The sequence below is a fragment of the Armigeres subalbatus genome, chromosome 2 (assembly GCF_024139115.2).
Source record: "Armigeres subalbatus isolate Guangzhou_Male chromosome 2, GZ_Asu_2, whole genome shotgun sequence".
Taxonomy (NCBI): domain Eukaryota; kingdom Metazoa; phylum Arthropoda; class Insecta; order Diptera; family Culicidae; genus Armigeres; species Armigeres subalbatus.
The window spans coordinates 56,171,093-56,192,731 of NC_085140.1; the positions used below are offsets into that span (position 1 = coordinate 56,171,093).

At 38.8% G+C, this 21,639-nt stretch overlaps 1 protein-coding gene across 1 annotated transcript in view; it reads right to left on the reverse strand.

The window, feature by feature from the left end:
• Positions 1 to 5: 5 nt before the first annotated feature.
• The window catches only part of LOC134208675 (probable peroxisomal acyl-coenzyme A oxidase 1), a 31,564-nt gene continuing 9,930 nt past the window's right edge, over positions 6 to 21,639 (reverse strand). The window contains exons 2-8 of the mRNA XM_062684465.1: positions 18,256 to 18,418; positions 17,895 to 18,187; positions 17,411 to 17,816; positions 16,995 to 17,348; positions 16,524 to 16,938; positions 211 to 411; positions 6 to 142 (exon numbers count right to left, since the gene is read on the reverse strand). Of these exons, the coding sequence (XP_062540449.1) occupies positions 83 to 142; positions 211 to 411; positions 16,524 to 16,938; positions 16,995 to 17,348; positions 17,411 to 17,816; positions 17,895 to 18,187; positions 18,256 to 18,418 (1,892 nt within the window). The 3' untranslated portion in view covers positions 6 to 82. The remainder of the gene's footprint in view (positions 143 to 210; positions 412 to 16,523; positions 16,939 to 16,994; positions 17,349 to 17,410; positions 17,817 to 17,894; positions 18,188 to 18,255; positions 18,419 to 21,639) is intronic.

The window sequence follows — 21,639 nt, forward strand, 5'->3', positions numbered from 1 at the left end:
TATCTGTAGATTTATTGCACCAATTACCCTTTCCTGTAATCGAAAAGTCTTAATTTCATTAGATACCATTCATTAGAACTTTTCACAGTCTTGACTTCATCAGCGGTTTCAGATAGAGCTCGAACGTTTTGTTCACCGGTTCCTGGAATATTGAACACAGAATCAAACTAAGATTGAAAGTACCAAGTCATCATTTACTAGCCAGGTTACCTGATTCAAAGGGCTTTTCATGGCCTCCGCAAAAAGTCGCTCGTACACATTGCCATCGTAGGCTCCTAGCGCCGAACCGAGCACGAAGTCCGGATAATCGAAAGCGTCCACTATCCCAACCGCATTAGGACGAAGTGCCTGCAGGCAAGCTTCATAGTTCTGCTGCAGTCTGACCAGATCAGTTTCGGTCATAGTTGTAAACTGTAAAACAGAACAGATATTGTATTAGAATATGACAAAAATAGTCCGGTTGGGAATGCTTGTAGAATTTCAGATATTTAAAAAAAATGCTTTGGTATTGAGATGACTATAAAAGAAGTTGGATTGAGTGATTATCTTTATTTAAGAGACTTTGGAGCTTCAGATGATGTGTTTTGGCGCAACTCTTCCAATGGCTGGAACTTGGAAGGATGGTTTGTTTGTACGCAAGCTTATTTCCCTGAACAATCAACGGGTTCCAGACTTCAGCAGTAATGTATGTTGCATTTGGTTACTGTTGTGGTGAGCTGGAAGGACTGGAAGGAGGATTATTTCTATGTTTCGCTTTAAGAGGATGTAATAAATTTTAATTTCATCATAAACATTGTCAGGACCAACGGCAGGCTGTTGATCCTGGAACGCCAACCAACATGAACATGGAAATGAGAAAGCAAAGAGAACGATTACTACCCACTTGGGGGCAAGCAATTGTACTCATTAGTTTAGTTTAAGTCATTTTTCTAATAATAAAAGTTAGTCTTACGCATAAGGATGAGTAAAGACATTAAAATTTAAAAACTCACATAAATGGAGGAAGAAAAAACATACGGATTAATTTATATCACAGCCACCGTGGACTGGCATCCTCCTGGGTAGCAGTCCAGCCACGTTAACCTTACTGTTTTGTACACCTGTTATCTAAATCTAAAGCAGCTTGATGTCAAGAGTCAATCCGAAATAGTCAGCCATGTTCACTCTGTTATGCCGTTCAAAGTGATTCTAACATCCGCAGCAGGATCAAGTTTGAATGACTTGGAGTGAGGAAGTGAGATAACCTGGGTCTATGCGACGGGTGAAACAAATCTTCCTGCTGGTGAGATAACCTTTCAAAATGTTCGGCTCTCGTTAGAGCTTTTCGCGAGAGATCTGATCAACCACTGTAAACGATGGGGTGTAATCCGCGATCACAGAAATTACGCCACCTTCTGGGAGTACTGGCATGTTGGAGGTGAATAGGTTAAATAACAGTGCCTTAAAGATATTGCACGCTCCATCTCCAGTGAAAGATGGAATTCCTCGCAGACTACTGCCGGGCTCAACTCTATCAGCGTCGACTATTGGCACTTTTTTAGGGGAAGGAGGGGCAATACCCTAGCTAAGCATATACTGCTTTTATGCCTTAGCTATAAAGATTTTCATGGGTGTTTTACCTCATGCAACAGTTAAACAATATAGCTAGCTGATTATTATTTATTTTATTTATTCAGACTAAGGCCGAAGTGGCCTGTGCGGTATATAAGAGTCTTCTCCATTCGGCTCGGTCCATGGCTACACGTCGCCAACCACGCAGTCTACGGAGGGTCCGCAAGTCATCCTCCACCTGATCGATCCACCTTGCCCGCTGCGCTCCTCGCCTTCTTGTGCCCGTCGGATCGTTGTCGAGAACCATTTTCACCGGGTTACTGTCCGACATTCCGGCTACGTGCCCGGCCCACCGTAGTCGTCCGATTTTCGCGGTGTGAACGATGGATGGTTCTCCCAGCAGCTCGTGGTTCATTCGCCTCCTCCACCTACCGTCCGCCATCTGCACCCCACCATAGGTGGTACGCAGCACTTTCCTTTCGAAAACGCCAAGTGCGCGTTGGTCCTGCACGAGCATCGTCCAGGTCTCGTGTCCGTAGAGGACTACCGGTCTAATGAGCGTTTTGTAGATTGTCAGTTTGGTACGGCGGCGAACTCTATTCGATCGGAGCGTCTTGGGGAGTCCAAAGTACGTACGATTTCCAGCCACTATGCGTCTCCGAATTTCTCTGCTGGTGTCATTTTCGGCAGTCACCAGTGAGCCCAAGTACACAAATTCTTCTACCACCTCGATTTCGTCACCACCGATGCAAACTCGCGGTGGGTGGCTCACATTATCTTCTCTTGAACCTCTTCCTATCATGTACTTCGTCTTCGACGTGTTGATGACTAGTCCGATCCGCTTAGCTTCCCTCTTCAGTCTGATGTAGGCTTCCTCCATCTTCTCAAAGTTACGTGCCATAATATCTCTTCGTAGTACCCCTTCCAAAGCGATGTTGAATAGCAGACACGAAAGACCATCACCTTGCCATAACCCTCTGCGGGTTTCGAAGGGACTCGAGAATGCCCCTGAAACTCGAACTACGCACATCACCCGATCTATCGTCGCTTTGATCAACCGTGTCAGTTTATCCGGAAAACCGTGTTCGTACATTAGCTGCCATAGCTGGTCCCGATCGATTGTATCATATGCGGCTTTAAAGTCGATGAATAGATGATGTGTGGGCACATTGTATTCGCGGCATTTCTGCAGTACTTGGCGAATGGCGAACACCTGGTCCATGGTGGAGCGTTCGCCCATAAAACCCGCCTGGTACTGCCCCACGAACTCCCTTGCAGTTGGTGCTAGTCGACGGCATAAAATTTGGGAGAATACCTTGTAGGCGGTGTTCAGCAATGTGATTGCGCGGTAGTTGCTACAATCCAGCTTATCGCCCTTTTAGTAGATGGGACACACGACACCTTCCATCCACTCCTGCGGCAAAACTTCCTCTTCCCAAATCTTGGTAATGACCCAGTGCAGCGCTCTAGCCAGTGCCTCACCACCGTGTTTAAATAGCTCTCCTGGTAGTTGGTCAACCCCAGGGGCTTTGTTGTTCTTCAGCCGGCCAATCTCCTCCTGAATTTCCTGGAGATCCGGAGCCGGGAAAAATTATGTCCTGCGCGCGTTCTCCCAGGTCCATCACCATACCGCCATCTTCGTCTGCCACATCGCCATTCAGGTGTTCTTCGTAGTGCTGCCGCCACCTTTGGATCACCTCACGCTCGTTCGTAAGAAGGTTCCCGTTTATGTTCTTACACATATCAGGCTGTGGCACGTGGCCCTTACGTGAATGTTTAACTTAAATAGCTAGCTGATACCATCTTAAAATTGGATAAAATCCCAATCATATTGATAATATTTACATTTCATAAAAGTGGTGTTATTTCGTTGCCGGAAAACTCATAAAGCAAAACGCCTTAAAGCCGGCAGCTCATAGAGAACAACGCGTATCAGCATTTTAATATGGACAGTGCGTGGAGACGCGTAGTACATTGTAGGTTAGTTCCTCTAGGGCGTTTTGCCTCGCCAAAATGTGGAAAATTTCAGTTTTTCCTACATCCCTATCTATTATTTTAACACTTTTTTCGCCCAATCTACATAATTTTAGGTCTAGTTTTGTTAAGGCTGTCTCAAACATGGTAAATAAGGTACCCCGGGGCAAGTGCGACAAAAAAAAACGCTAGTTCAGCGAAATTGTTAACGCATACTTAGAAAACAGGGGTTTTCAGGACATTAACCACGGATACATCATTACATATATGCTTCCTTTGTTGAAGTGTTGACGTGTTGGAAGCCATTTATTCAATTACAAAAAATATTGGTAGTGAAAGAAAAAAAATCACCTGTAGCACCCCCTTCAAACGGGGCAAGTGGGACCTATTCTGCTTTATACTATCGAACGAAACTAATTAAAGGAATATATAATGTTCATATTATTTCTGAGTCGTAGTATTTTCAGATTATTGATAGAGGTTGGTTGCTTGTCGAACTTGCGTTTTAGCAACAAGAAAGGGATTATAATGTCATAATGGAAACAAAACAACAGCCTACTTTCTGTTTAATTGTCTGTTGTCATGCTTTCCATTAGCCAAATCCATTGTACCAAATGTTTTAGGTGGAAAGGATAAGCAAATCTTTATTCACCATTCGAATTAATATTTCTCTAATGATATGGAAATGCTAATATCATCTTCCAAACTTAGACGTACATGTTCATGATAGAACTAGAGGCGAAAGTATAGAATTAATAGTTCCGTTAGGATACGGCAGGCATGAAGAATGTTTTTATAGAAGTCGATTTGAAAGCGAGCGGAGGGCAATATTTGTGATGGCACATATCACACGATCTTCCTTCTGCCAAGCTCCCGTATGAAGGGGGAGGGAAGAATATCAGTGTGGAAGCTGATATATCTCCACCGAGAATATTCCCGACTGCATGTTGACTTTGGTGAACTCCTCTAACCAACTACAAGGAATCTATACCACCTGGTCAAAAGAAATTTAGTCGAATGATGTTTTGTCATTAGACATAATGTTGAATAGTTTAGGTTATATGACTATTTGGTTGGAAATAAATTTTTGGCCAATAATTAACGAATTATGGTTGGAAGACAATTTTATACTGAGCTAATTTTTGTATAAATATTGATTGTCTTCATTATCGAGACTTTCAGCTGAAAGAAAGAGTATCAATGAAATGAATAAGAGAACCATTTCTATTCGACCAAATGTCCTTTCGACTAAACGTCCTTTCGACGAAATGTCATTTGACCAAATGTCATTGGTAAATGTCAATCAACGAAGTGTTCCAATGCCGACTACGATGCAGTATTGAGAAAATAATATTTATATCATTGGTTTTTGACCATGTGCCGCAAAATAGAATAGAAGGTACTTCACCATCTGTACCTAATATTAGACTATGTCTGAGGGTTTTCAATTTTTCTGTAATACATCAAGGTCTCCAGAAGTTTCTGTGAGCTCAGGTGAAAAATCTTCATTGGCATCCGTATTCGTTTCTTCTGCTGCCGATTGAACTTCCTCACGTCCACTGAATTCCTCCAATCAGTTTGTTCATGTATCTTGTGGATAATTTAATAAAATTAACCAAAAATCTACTGAAATTTAACTAATTACCCTTATTTTACCGACTAAACACTTTCGACTTATTTTCCATTCGACTAAATGTCCTTTCGACTAAATGTCCATTCGATCAAATGCGCACTCGACTAAACTAAATGTCCGTTCGACTAAATGTCCATTTGACTAAATGTGCATTCGACTAAATGTCTTTTCGGTCAAAAGTACTTTCGACTAAATGTCATTCGACGAACTGTACTAAAGCCGATCCGCTGTGCTCTAAATTTGTAATAGAACAAAATTGCCAATTTATGTGTTAAGCACTTTATTTATCTGAAAATCTCTAAATCTGAAAATAACAAAACACAAAACAAAACCTGCTGACCTATTGTAGAACAAATGAATTATTTGCACTGTAAACGGAAATATCGTATAGTTATAACCATTGCTCTTTTCCATTCGGAAGATAATTTTTGGAATTAAAATTTTAAAAATTAAATCGTTTTCGATGTCACACAATTAATCAATTGCTCAAAATTTTTGCCGTCCACATAAATGAAAAATTTAGAAACGACTATTCTTTTGGCAATCCATTGAATCAAAGTAAAATTATTAGCTTTTCCCAGTAGTTTAAAGTCATGATCAAGCAATAGCATTAGCATGGTGCCTCAAATGGGTTTTATTACAAATATTTCTGTGTCGGGTGAATTCGTTGATAGTCTTGCTTCATCTTTCTAGAACATTGTTACAATTATAAACGTTCATCGATTCATCGGCAGCCATAGTACCCACTTATCCCGTATTTTCACTTGCCCCGGGGTACCTTATAAGTGAATACCCTAAACCTAAAGTCGTTTTGCCTCAGGAGGTAGGTGGGCTAGGTGTTTTGGGGCCTCTTCCCCTATCTGCTTCTGGCTTAATCATTTTCAGCTGTATTGTTACGCTCCGTCGTTTATGTAGGACCAAAAAGGTCTCCAATTTACAAACAAAACATTTTGATAGGATTACAAATTGATGGAAACATGTGACATCACTACTCTGCCGTTCTACGCATGCTTGTACCAAATTCAAAAAACGACAAATGAGAAAATGGCATTTGAAATTGAACACTAATTTTCATTGCTGGCGTATAACCATAATGCAATATAAGATTATTACATCACAGAACTATTCAGAAGACTTATCTGCCCATGATCACATAGTTGACGTATGAGCCAAAATGACCAAAACAGACTTTTTTGCGGATATAGATTCTTCGTACGATTATACATATTAGAGTGGGGCGTCATGGTCATTTTTTCAAATCAATGGTTTTTCGAAGCCATTCTGGGTTCTGAACAACTGTGCGTGCAGAATTTAGGACCGATTGGTTGCTTCCTCGCTTTCCGCATCGCGTTTGAAGTTTGTATGGAAATTAGTATGGGAGAATGTATATTTTTGCATTTCTACTACTAGAGGTTTCAGTTCATCGTAAACCAAGTGGCACATTGCGTTAAAGTATAACCCAAAGGATGCAGAAAAACTTTGCTGAAGAAGGCACGTTGCTGGAACGTCCACGAAAAAAGTTATAACGCTTCGAAGATTGAGTGTTCAACCATATGCAAAAAATCGTTTATTCTGCCAGCACTGCCAAACTACGTATAGCAATAATTTAACTGAGTGTTATTTCGAAATAATTGATCTTATAGGACTTTAGAGCAAATGGGAACTATCCGAAATCATTTTACAAAGAAAAAATCCGATAAGAAGGAAGATGGGTTTTGCCCTTTGATAACCATAGGTTGTCCGATAACGATTCAGAAAAACCTTGATCTCACTTGATCGGACAAAGTTTGCGTTTTTACATACAACTGCGCCCCACTCTAATACATATGCTCCATGAAAAAATATTCATGTTTTGTTCTGAAACATTCGAGTTACGGCAATAATTGTTTTTGAAAAAATGGTCATTTGATCGCATAAGTTGACGTACCTCCATTACCTGCTGCAATATGGAGCAAAAACCTGTCTCATATTTTTTCGACATTCACAATCCACTAATTAAGCACAACAGAGGTTTTGTATTTCAGGACTACTAATTTTAATTTTCACGGAAAGAGCTAGGGTAAAAGACCCGAAAGTGGAGGAACTAAGCGTGTTACACCAATGTTTCTTCGCTTACACCACATCTATATTTCATGTCGCTTACCTTAAGTATTTATTCAACAGCTGATCAAATATATTTTAATCGAAAAGTATTCCAAACGCTGCAGAAACCATTATTGTTACCTAAAATGATACCTCCAATTATTGGTGCAGTGTTCCAATAGTTGCGGTATTTTTTAATTTGTGTTCCTATAGTTGCGAATCCCATTGTTTTCTTATGGGACTCGCAACTAATGGAGCACTACCGCAACTATTGGTGCAAAGCTGAGAAAAAGATAAGGTAATTTATTGATTACTTTATTACTTTACCGATTTGGAGGGATTTTCTTATCTGTTTTCTCTTATTTCGAGTAATGACAGGTCAACAAATTGATAGACAATATGGGTTGCTGCGTTTACTACGTAGATTTTGTTAAAATAACACTAACGCAACTATAGGAACACCCACGACTATTGGATCTTTTGCCCTATCCGAAAAACCTTTCCCGGAAACTCGAACTTTTCAAAAGATTTCCCTTCTTCAATCAATAAATCGTTGGAACTAACTACAATTATTCTTTAGTGCTATATAACCACACATAGTAGCCTGGTTTTTACGCCATGTTATGGGAACAAACATTTCACAAAACGTTTGTTTGATCGCATAAACTGTCGTAGGGTAAGACGGTATAATGCGCCCCACCTGGCCAAAACGCCCCCCTTTGATTTCTAGAAAACTATAACTAACTAAGGGCCAAAATCAGTGGGTACCTATAAATATTCGTAAAACCATCATACTTTGTGAATGTGGAAGTATTTTTGTATTACATAATTAAAAAAATAGCAAAATACAAAAAGTTACAGTTTTGATGTAACTTTTCATGTTTTTTGCTCAACATTCTTGGGCGACGCTAGCATACTGTCCGCAAAACTTGCACGGGAACACTCAGTTGGGCAACAAAATAACTTTTCTCAGTGGTTAATATGATATAAAATTGCTTCCATCTTCAAAAATGTAACGATTTTCGAAAACATGTTTCACTGGCCAAAACGCCCCAGTGTAGGCAGGACGATATGCCCTTACCAACTGGACACAAGCGCAGCGAGCCTGCAGCAGTTGCTTCAAAATTGTATGGAAAATATTGAAACGTAATTCATGCCTGCTTGAATGGACCTATGTTGGTTTTTAAATGTCAAGTGCATAAGGATTTGTAGCCTTTTTATTATGGGATTGATAAAATACTAATGAAGGGCTATGGAACGTCTTTGGTTAAGGTGGGGCGTATTGCCCAGGCTCTTTTTGAAATCCATTTTTTCACGACTTTTCAAAAAAGCATTATTACGTGTTATCTGTAATATTTTTTTATGACTACTCACGGGCAGTGCATTTGCGACTTCCTGCACTACCAAATAACACAAAGTTTTCATAAGTTGCGATGAAAAGTAAAAAGTTATCAAGGTTTCGTCTTAGGGGGGGCATATTATACCGTCTTACCCTATGCATATTTTTACCACTTCAAAGGAATAATAATTAATTCCCCGCGGCCTTAAAATACCTACTAATTTTCTCCTTTTGGCCAGATAGGTGCAAGTATTTTGTTGATTGATATGATGATTCGGGAAAAATTTATAAAAATGCGTTTTCCCAACATCGATGGTGTTGGTTGTTACGTCAACTATGAAATCATGGGCAGTTAATTTCATTGAAATCGTTCTTATTTTTCACTCACAAATAGAATTTGCGACAACGATCATGAAAATAGTTTGGCGGGACAATTATGCCGAGAAATCGAGCACTTGTTTTATGGTTTCTACGCATATCAGCCCAGTTCAATGCATGATTCCGTGAATGACTACTGCGATTGACATATGTATCCACATGCTTTATCTATGGAAGTGAACCTGCCACGTGGTTGAAGTGGTTATGTCGCTTAGAATGAGTATTGTACAAATTGCCCCATTAAACCAGTGCAACAGGCTAAGATTGCAAGATCTAAACAGAAAATGCTATTTCAATGTGTGTTGCTCCAAAAATAACAGAATCCGCCATAATGATGAATTTAATAACCGCGAGACAATTATGCGTAGAAATTAAGCAATGGGACAAATAGACTTGATGTTGTTTTCAATGATTTTCCGAACAAAGTTCGAAATCTGTTAGAGTTTTCTAAAAGTATACATCAAAATAGACTGCTATATGGTGAAAAGTCAAAATCCACAAAAACTAACATGGGACAACTATGCGTAGAAGGGCAGTACTGTCTTCGCACAAGTTGAACCGAGACGATGCTCTATGGTCTCAGCATGCTTGCTTGTGTACTCTAACATGTAGCGATAAAATGTGCGTCACTCTGGAAGTGAGTAATTCTCGCTGAGACCGGGCCACTATTTGCACAAGGTCCTTAAAAAATCCTTAATTTATGTTCATTTGAAAGATTTTGGCGAGTGTATTAAAGATCAGAGTTAAATTCTTCAGAAAGATAGACCCCTCGATAGTTATACACGAAATCACGTTTATGGACCCCTCGATTTTTGTCAATTTTTGACTCACAAAAACTGTCATAACTCCAACATTTCTCAACCGATCTTAGAGATCAGCATATCGTTGGAAAGAGGAAGAGAACTACTACTAAAACAGCGTCCACAGGTTCTAGGTGGACGTTAGGCAGAATAACAGCGATTTCAACAATGTTTGTTCTCTCATATGGCGCTCTGCTAATCTTCAGTTTCCATTCATTTCACACTTGCCGCTCGCTTGCGGTGTCAATCAAATCTGTTTTAGAGCTGTGCGCCGCGGCCGCCGACGATTTTTATGCGCCGCCGCCGGCACCTTTTTTGACCGGCGCGCCGGTGTATTTTGGGCGCGCCGTTGAAATAATTTCAGTTCCGATGGTTTTGAGAGTTCATCCTACTCCCCCAACATGTTTGAAGAAAAATTCCGTTCAAACCCTTACACAATTGAAAAATTTCGGCTGCGCCGCTGAAAAGAACATGTACACTTGAACCTTTTTTATTGTCACTTGTTGGGAAGATACAAAAAGATTTTTGGTTCTAATAACTGATGATAGACATGATGTAATGTGCCACAGATGGTTCGATACAGTGATTAGCATAGCATTTTTGGCAACGACAAAACCACTATTGAGCGATTTCACACTAAAATATGAGTGAACACCTTTTTACATAACTGGTATCAAACCAGGAAATTTTCCTAATACCTTTTAGCTAACATTCCTGGGAGTTTTTTTTCACCCGAAATTCTGGAAAATTCATTTCTGGGATTGCAGAAATTCTGGGGATTCAAGACTCCTCCAAGAATTCAGGAGAATTCGCACGCTAAGAATTTTGAGAAATTGCTCCGTTAGGAATTTTGGATTCTTTAATTATGAGAAAATTACCTCCCACAAATTCTGCGAAATTCATTCTTTAGGAATTCTGGGAAATTCATATTTCAGGAATACTCTGAAGGAGCTCTGATCATTTATTCCTTCACTGCAGCAATCCCCCCCCTCAAACCAGGTATTCCTTTTTCTAAAATTCTTGGAAATTCATCCTGATATTTTGGAGAAATTCTTCTTCAGGAATTATAGGAACTCGTTATACAAAAAATGTGGAATACATATTCTTACATTAGTATTTTTGGAGAATTTCTTCTTCAGAAGCTCTGGGATATTCAAATATCAACGCAGTGCTCCATCTCTTTGATTTAAATCCATCGCCAGTTGCTCTACAGTAGCTAGGTCCTGTTTTATTGTATTGATGTATTTCTTATGTATTCTGATTGCTGTATTATGAGTATATTTTTCCATGTTTGTATATTAATTAGATCTAAGGGACATTTTTATCGTTATAGTCATTGAGACATCAGATGTCGGATGACGATTATTATTAAATAAATAAAAATAAATAAATATTTCTCCTACAGGAATCCCTTTTACAGAAATTCTCCGGAATACTCATTCAGAAAGTTTGGGGAATTGCCCCTCCAAACAATCAGGGCAATTCCCCCACGAATTTTCTGGAATCCCTGCCCCGAAAATTAAGAAATTTGGAGGAATTTATAATACGAGGATCCTGGCGAATTACTCACCTCATCCTGGAAATTCTATATCATTCTCTCTCTAATAACTGTGGGGAATTTCTCTCTCGCGAATTATGAGGAAATCCTCTCCTATGAATTATAGGAAATTTCTTCGATAGGACTTCTAATAAGTTCCTTCTACAAGAATTAATGTGAAATTGTGGGGGAAGGTGGTTTATACTCCCAGTTTTTCAATTCACTCCAAAAATTCTTTATCTATGAGTTTTCGGGATTCCCTTATCCACAAGTTCTGAGAAATTAATAATACATACGTATACCATAATTTCTGGATGGGAAACTCCTAGAAAATATCCTTCATCATCAGTTCCTGTAAAAACATATGTCCTGCAGGAATTATCTCATCTGATCTTTTTTGTAGGCATTACAGACCTATTTAAAAATTGCCGTATCGCACCTTGGTGTTTAAAAACAGTATCACCGTCTTCGATCAGAGGTCGCACAGACTGAACACTTAACATCTAGCATGAGACAACGGATAGGACATTTACACAACACCCAGTGGCCCAGTGGAGATCTTTTCGCTTTACGAAAAGTTTTCTGCTTACTGGGGTGGGAATCGTATTCACATTCCACAGCACATGCGATTGACGTCGCAGATGTGACTCACAGTGTTCATCAAGCACTTCTACAGTTTTTATTTACGAAGTTTCTAAGTAAATTCATTATTTTTCCATTCCTGTGTCATAGTTAACACTAACACGATGATGCTCATAGGCATAGGGAAGTACCAAAAAAAACTTACACTGTACCATTAAATGGATCCTTTCTGCGGATCACCTTATGCATGACCTTGTGTTGTAGTCGGCAGGGCTAAATATAGAATTATTCAGGATTTTTGAAAGTATTTTCACTAGGAATTACAAACCCTCCCGGACGAATTGTTAAAGAAATTTATGAAGACATTTCAAGAAAAAATCCTGGAGAAACCACTGGATGAGATAGTAAAGGAATTCCTGAAGAGGTTTTTAAAGATTAGGTGAATTTTCTCATTGTATTCCTAAAGGATCACTATCAGCATACAATATAAATTATGCTTATTTCCATTAATGCACGAGACAAAAATTTAATGTTAATTTTGAATCGACGACGAAATGTTAATTTTGAATCGCGCCAATCCGAGCCGCCGCCGCCGCCGAGATCAGTCAAGGCGTGACGCAGGCTAATATTAGTTAGAAAATTGCGTTCACGCCGCCGCCGGTTCAAAGTGCATCGGCGCACAGGTCATATCTGCAGATACATGTATCTTCATTACTTCCATCTACTCCCTTTCGCTTTGAAGTAGTGTAATTATCACCGAAAAAAGACAATAAATTAATTTCAACAAAATTCTTAGAAGTGGAATTCCAAGAAATGAATTTTCCAGAATTCCGGGAGAAGAAATTTCCCAGGAAAGGTTGTCCCTACTTTCAGATCAATCAACATTTATTGGATTCCAGTTCATACAAGAATTCCCTGCAGTACAGGCCTTAAGCTCCTAGAGAGCTGCTAGCTTTTATAAATCATTTATGCTAATAGTGATTCATAGAATTGAATTAGATGAGCGTTCAACATTTTTTACATTTTGGTTCATCCAAGAATTAGCTGGAGTTTAGGCTGCACGTGTTCCCAAACGGCTATTATCTCTTTTTTGAAATTAATGATGCGCTTTGTAATCCTTGGAACCAATTTGGATATACCCACTAACATTATATTATTCCAGGTCTTCCGAGAATTTTCTCAAGGACGTCATAATGTTACTACATTTTACAGCCATATCTTTACAGAAATAGTTCATGCTGTATGTGATTCATTTAACCAAATTGGATAAGCCTCAAATAAGAAGTTAAATCCTATTTGATTCAAATGATCACTATAAGTGCATGTTCATTTCTGAAAGAAGACAACAGATCTTTCGTTTCGGCCTGTACTGCAACACTTGGAATTCTTGGATGGCTTGAAATGGAACATGCATGTATGCATTCAACTCAAAATCAATTTAGTTCAAATGATCAGTAAGAGCATGAGCATGTTTCATTTCTAAAAGGAGCTAATGGAACTTCCAATACGCGTACATATAGACCTTGAGACCTATACTCTTGGGTTAAGTGGAATGGAACACATGTAGAAGGCATGCCCAATTTGGTTTCTGAATTGCTAGGAATACTGACAGGTCCACCTATGGGAGCATGTACCATATCGAAAAGACGAAAGATATTAGTTTACGCGTGGTTGAAAACGTAAACTCCAGCAAATTCCTGCAAGACTTGGAACATGTGGCGATAACATATCTACTTAGGGTCTTTGATTAGCTAAAAGTATGTATCAAATTTAATAAATTAAAAACAAATAATCTAAGCAAAGAAAATCTTGTTATGTCATATTTTTTACGTCCGATCCCAGAGTAGAAAGTGAAGAACTAAAAATTTAAAAATTCACATAAATAAAGGAAGAAAAAAAATGATCCCATAGTTTGATTTGGGCAATTTTCAATAGGAAATAATTGTTTCCATAATATCCTGATCGCTGTATTCTAAGTATTGAAGTATTGATATTGAAGGAAGCGTCATTAACAGTGTAATGAAAGAATAAATTTCCCCATACTAATTTGGATGCAAACTTGAAACGGCTTGTGCTAAATCAGTTTTAATCCAAATGAGCTCAAATTTCCAGAGGACACTCAGAACATGATAAAGAATCAGATGAGCGCTGTGGAGCAAAATCGATTTTTTGAGCCACCCTAGTAACCATTCCCTCCGGTAGGGTTTGATCTCACGACCCCAGTACCCTAAACAGGTGCTTTCCCTACTAAGCTACGAAGAACCTTCGTTGTCCTCCGCTGCTCAGCGGGTAGTGATGAAACCAAATTCCCAACATCAGGCCCTTAGCCGAACTCTCGCAATCAATTTTTAAAGTCAACTCTCTCCAAGCTTAGTAGGGAAAGCACCTGTCTAACGTACTGGGGTCGTGGAATCAAACCCCACCGAAGGAAGTGGTTACCCTCCAATACATTTTAAAGTATTCTAACAGACATAACATAAAACATGCAAATGATTTCGACATAAATGTCGAGAAAAATTGGAAAATTTACAAGCGACGAATTCCCAGCTATTTTGTGACCAAAAGTAGATTCAATCATAGTTTTCATAACATATTATTTTAAAGTTCATATTCATGAAGTAATTCGTGAAATTTGAAACCAAAAAAAAATATTTAGGAATTTTATGCCAAAAGTAATTAAATGGTCGGTGAGACTTAATACAAGTGATTTGACCCTCTCTACATTACTTCAATGAATTTTAAGGTACACAAGACAAAACGAACGTCTGAATCTAAGTAGGTGTTGAGCGGAAAGGATGTAAAAGAAAATTATCCGTCATTTTTTTGATGAATTTTCTAGCTTTCCACCTAAATTTAAATTTAAATGTTTTTCGTGTCTGTGAAAAGTGAAATCTTAAAAGAAAACTGCATAATATAACATACCATACGTCACAATTCGATAAAAGGCGAAGATGTGGTACCCGAGGTCACCGCATGCTAAAGGCCAGCGTGTACATATTTGTTTGCCTTTTACCTACTGTCGAATCTCTACTACCTAATCCGGACATTGAGAAAGATGCTGCCATCCCAATTCAGCACGGATCTAATGAAGAGCTGCTGACTGACGATCAATGTGGAATGTGTTCAAGATTGAATCGTAGTCATCAAAACTGTTGCATTTAAATCAAGCGATGGCGCACCTTCTTCAGCAATATTTCCAGCAGGGTTGCTGGTGCTATGGATTTGGTTGATCAGCCGTTTGTTTCGAAGGATGCATAAAATCATCGGAAGTCAGTTTGCATTTGGTGAGATCAATCCAATATTATTTTAAATTCTCTGTTGCTATCTTTTTTAACTATGCCATTTAACTGTCATATTCTTGATCTAATCTTTGGTTCTCAATTGATCCTTTTTCTCCAATTTTTTTTACTGAATGGCTACGGTACCTCATACTCAAGCCGACTCGTAATAATACAGTCATTTTTTTCTATTGATCTTTGTTATTATTTGCTTTCATATTCAATACGTCAGGCCTTTATGTTTAATAACGTTTTAGTCCAAATCCGTTTTTCAGATTTTATTTGTTTTTTTATATGCCTAATTCTATTATAGTTTTCTGCTTGTTGATATTTTGTAATTAATCCTATTAACAGCTAAGCATACTTGAGACATGTCCAAAACTAAAGCTATTTTGACTCAACTATTGAGCAATCTCCATTTTTTCCCTTCCTTTCTTTTGTTGCTATATGAAATTTAAAAAAATTGAAATTAAGCACTAAATACGTACAGGGGATCGTTTGCTGCTATTGCCGCGGATATTGTGGGAGTCCCAGGTATCCGGTTCACGCTTTAGTTAGCAACGGTGGCTCTTCTCGACCTTCTATTCCCTGAGTAATTAGTACGAATAAGGGCGTCCTTGTGAAGTTTTGCTGTACCTGTTATGAACAACTAGTACATCCCATTCCCCACACATTCTGAAGAAATTTTCTTTCTTCAGAAGTAAATCCTTTTTGTAGTACTAGTCTTCATAACAATAAGGGCACCATTACGTAGCATGAGATATGATCAAATTATTCGTAGTACTACTTGATCAACACCCCCAGCTGGGTGAGGGGTAGAGGATGACACACACACACACACACACACAAGACAAAACGAACGTCTGAAACTCGATTCATGCATATTTACAACATGTGACAGATTTAGTTCGTAAAATGTATTGAAAGGCAACCACTTCCTTCGGTGCGGTTTGATCCCATAACTCTAGTACGCTAGACAGGTGCTTTCCCTACTAAGATACGAAGGATCTCCGTCTTCCTCCGCAGAAGAACTTACTCTCTCTCTCTCTCATGTATTGTTTGTATAATGCCAACCAAGTAGGATGAGTATTTAGTATTGTCTGGCTCCTACACACTCGTTTCATCAGCAACTGCGATCGGGTTATGTAAAGTTGTGCTAGTTAATGGTCGTCAGATCCCAACCCGACCACTTATGCGAAAAGAGATCGCCACTCGAGTTCAGTGCAGAACTGAAGATAAAACCATTTCCAAGAAGAATTTAAATATGTTGAGATTCTAAAACATTAGAACACATTGATATTCGAAGTATCCTAGTTAGAAATTCCACAAGAAGTCTTAATCAATCATATACAGAAAACAATCAACTTACTCTAAGCAAATCACCACTGATTTTCAGCGCTTCATCGTATACCACCAGTTTGCACAAAATCTGCATAATCACAACCACCGATTCGGATACTTTTTCGTAAGCCTTCTCAAACATCTCATAGGCCGACTGTAGCACAAACCAACGTCCGTGGATTTCAGCCAACCGGATCAACTCCAAGCCGGTTCCATTTGTAGCCTCCTCCGGAGTCAATCCCTGTGCTTTCCGTTGCTCTATGCGCTGGCATGCAAGTCGAAGCTTATTCGCGACGACGGCTTGGAAGGCCGAAATTATCACAGGAAGCGAATCACTCCACGGGAACTGTTGGACCTGTTTTCCCACGTAATTCTGCAAATAGCTAACAGTTGGCATCAGCTGTTTGCCTTGAACAGCTTGATTCCACATTTTTACGAGGAACCTAAAAAGCGCGATGTTAGAAGAAACAGGTCCGTTCTGAAACTGTCGACGTCTCACCTGGAAGTCTGCAATAGTAACACCGTGTTCTCACCTTCGTAAGTAGACGCAGCCGAAGCCAAGCTATAATAGTTCAAGAAGTTTGCACACGTTAGATATCCATGCCCACCGCATGCCAAACGACACACTTCCACGCCGGTGGCGGTATCGGACGTAGACACGACCTTTAAGCAACATGCAATAGCATGCAACTCCGGTAAACGATCCAGGCTTCCGGTGTTCAACTCCGATATCGTGCGTTCATATATTTGCCATAAGTTGTCCGATGTCAATTTCAAGGCAATGGCCTTCGCTACCAATGGAAACAGTTTCGCCTGTTGAGTAACGTGGTCGATGACTTGTACTTCAGGTAATCTATTATGTGAGTAAATTGTTATTTACTGTATTGTAGGTACAGATGAATTTATCATACTTACTCTGGATTAATATGGCTCTGTCGTCTAACACTGGAGTACCGTACAGCGATAGTGGCCGCCTTGGCCAACGACTGTGCCATATTCCTAACAATGATCACCCTAACAAATACCATTGTTCCGTAAGCCAACACAGACGAAGTTGGTTTTACGTAGGTTCCATCCTTCAAAAGCTTAGCGTTCTTCATCATCATACTGTTTCTTGGAATACGTACATTCTTCAAACCCAAATAACCATTGTTCACACCCTTGTAACCCATTTTATCTCCGATATCACCGATATCAATTCCCGGCAACGGCATGTGAGTTTCCGAGTCTCTCACCTGTACCATGAATGGATGAATACCGTAGCATTTTCCATTGGAGTAAAGCTGTGCCATCACAATACAGTAATTTACCGTTTGTGCCACTGAAACCAAATGATTCAATTATTCAATAAAAAAAACTATGTTCAATCAATCGTAAAACTTTCAATCGTAAAACTTACAACCGCCAGGCCACCATTTGTATGAAGTCAACGTTGGGCTATTGAGGATGAACTCATCCGTTTGCGGGTCAAAGGTAGCAGTCGTTTCCAAACCTCTCAGGAATGTTCCATGACCCAGCTCGGTTTGCGCATATGTTCCAACGATTTCACAGTTCAATGCCTTCGATAAGTACTGCTCCTGTTGTTCCGGGCTTCCGTGTCCCACAATTGACGGAATGAACATCGAAAAGTGAACCCCCAGAGGATTGCTTTCTTTGATAAAACCGGTACCGAGAAGGGCATCCATGAAGTAACTGTGAAATCAGGCCATTTTTCATTAGTTGTGGATTCGATTTTTATTACAATGAAATTATTTACTCACACATATTTTTTAGCATCATATTTTCCTTGTTCTGTTAAAAGCTTCTTCACTTTCGTAAAGATGACGGTAGCTTTACGAACAGTTTCTTCGTAAAGCTCCTGATGGGAGGCAAAGTGTAATGGGACCTTGTCCTGGAACTCCGGTTGACTTTCGAAGTAGTTTTCTTTAATTGAAAAGGAGAATTGTGTAGGCGAAATATTTCAGTATCATTTAATATCATCGGTTTTTTCTATATTATAATCCTCTAACATTCGTCTTGACACTATTCTTCTTCAATGGCTCTACATTCCAACTGAAATTTGGCCTGCTTTTCAACTTAGTATTCTCTATTAGCATTTCCTCAGGTATTGATTGAAAGCCTTTCTATGCTTGCCATTGCATAAGTATGATGTATCTTGTGTGGCCAAATATGCCCAGGGAGTGGAGAATGCTTCCAACCCGAAAACATCCTACATCGGACCGAGAATCGAAATCGCCATCTCCGGATTGGCAATCCTACGCTTTTGCTCGAAAGGCTACTGGAGGCTCGTGACACTATATACAGCTTTCCATACTCTTCTATTTTACTAACGATTTTCACATATCCGTAACACTCTGTCTTCCAGCGCCCTAGGCGAAACCTTTTTCTCACGAAACTAAACAAACAAAATGTGTAGGTGCTGCCAATCTTTGTGAAGAAAAAAAAAACTATCAGGATCGCATAACTCTCAGAGTAAATCCAGATTCAACCATACCTCTCTTACTGACTTACTATTCACACAATCTTATATTCCTTCCAGTGGTAAAGAGGTAAACTCGGTTTTCAAATAGCAAAAAACAACTACTAATATTAATTTCTTCTTCCTAACTTAATACAAGTACATAACCATATTAATCAATAATTAGTTACTGGAACGGACCAATCATAAATATTTATGTGTAGTCTGTCAAAATTAAGCTAAGCGAAACATGACGACTGGCCAGAATTACCAAGTCTCACAAGAGAACGAAACCTTATTCACAGTTGATATATTTGAGTCTTCCTCGGAGATCAGCACATCGGAGGCTCACAGGCCCACAGGGATAATACTTATGCTGTACTACGAAAACCTGATAAGATTATTGCCAAGAGCCAAAAAGGCATTCAGACTAAACGTTTTCTGGAGCAAGCGGATAACCCGGAAAAATCCGGTCACAGCCAGGCTGCCCTATTTGTATTGTAAAGATAATCTTTTTCCACTTCGTCAACGGCCTTCCCAACTAAAACAACCGAGAAAGTATTAGATTTCACTAGACATATTTTACATCCCACCAGTCCACAGAGCTAAATTAAGTGGAAATGGCTGTTTTGAGCCTTAAATAGCAGAGTTAGAAAACTCTTTGTTCCACAAAGTTGTCCCCAATAGAAAAAGCTTGAATTAATTGCATATTGTTCAGCAGCTCGACCGTACGAAAATCATTTTTTTGTTAACATTCTGTCTGTGCTAAAAAAAACTTACGTTGTCTGTGCTCTGGGGTCAAATTGACCCCAAATTAAAATTGCTATAACTTTTTTAATGTTTAGCCGATTTTGGATTTTTGGGGCTGTTTTGAAAGATAATTTAATCATCTTTCAGGTCGTAACCATACACATCGTGGGGAGGGGTTGTAGTGAACAAGGGTACTAAAACAGTGATTTTTCATGATTAATTTACTTATATCCGCAAATCCTACCCATTTTGAACTGCACCTTTTCAAAAAGGTTATGCAGGAAGGCGTCTTCTTTGGCAAGAGGCGTTGATAAGTTTAGAACTTGGCCGCCAGGTGGTGCTATATTTGAATTCATTATTTTGACTACACAAGATATTCCGATATATAGAATTCTCCTCAGTGTAAATATTCTTATCGCACAAATTTAAAATTTGTTAAAATGGCGTCTTGATCAAAGATCGTCTAGTGGGAATGGACTGTCTTGTGACGGAAGTAATAATTGGGAATTTTACTAATAGGCGGCAAATTGGTTGATCTTTGGTTATGCATGTAGACCCAAAGGCCTTAATTCCAGGGTTTTCTTGGATGACTTAAAACATATTCTGTTCATTCTATTATTTGCAGCATCGCTGGAGCAGGTTGAATACAAAGAAAGCTTTTGATGAACTCTACCACAATATTCATGTTTGCCAAAAATGCTACAAACCAAAATACATCATATCTCACATGGAACCATATACTCAAATATAACAGCTCACTAGCGCCGCATCTTGGAAGAAGTGCTCATTATATTGAGCACCGCTTTGTAATCCTGGACATCCTGAACAATGTTGCTGAATACAACTTGGGTGTAGGTATGAGGGATCTCAGGCTAAAGCAATATTTCAAACATGCAAGAATATTGCAAGTACACTAGCGCCGCCTATTTGTAAGTTTCCTAATTATTTATTCCGTCACATGACAGTCCATTCCCACCAGACGAACTTTGTTAAAGACGTCATCTTTACAAATTTCAAATATGTGCGATAAGAATATTTACAATGAGGAAAATTCCATATATCGGAATTACTTGAGTAGTCTAAAATAATGAATTCAAATATACCGCCACCTAGCGACCAAGCTCTAAACTAATCAATGATACATGTCAAATCACACGCCTTCCTGCATAACTTTTTTGAAATGGTGCAGTTCAAAATGGGTAGGATTTTCAGATATTTTTTTTTATAATGGCGCGCCACTCTCCCCCACACCAAGAAGCTCTAATTTGAACTTCCTGGTAACTGGCAACAAAAAAAGCAAAAAATATTAGAATAATTTAAATTTAAAAGCTGAGAAGATAAACAACTATGAATCTAAATACGAGAGTGAAAATTACTAATCAAAGTTTCATAACAGAATCCCAGTGGAGATATTCTCCTTTTAAGGGATCCAGATGAATGAAAATAGCAAACGAAAAACTAAATCGTAAGTCAAAATGAATACATCTACATAGAAAATAACTTGTTCGTAATGGCTTTAACATTTAAAGTAAGAATTCATTGATTTTTCCTTTAAGATACTCCTTTGCTTTAATTTTAAACAGGTGTGGATTTGAGACATGTTTCAATTCATTAGGTAAAGCATTATATTTAAGAGGTGCTATTTATGAAAAACGACGTTGGCCTTGGGTGGATGAAGCTCTTGCAAATGCCAAATTACCAGCTTGTCGCGTAGCATGAAGTTGAGTGACATTGCTGAGGATTATATTACAATGAGTAGTGTTGTGCAATATACCATGAACCATAATTATTGTTTGTAACTTGCATAAACCAAGAAGTGGTAAAATGTTATGAGAAGTGTTGGTATAAAGGGGAGAAGTTGAGTGTAAGTATGGCAATTTAAAAATAATTTTAAGGCATCTATTTTGTAACACTTGTAGCCTGATCAGTTTAGATT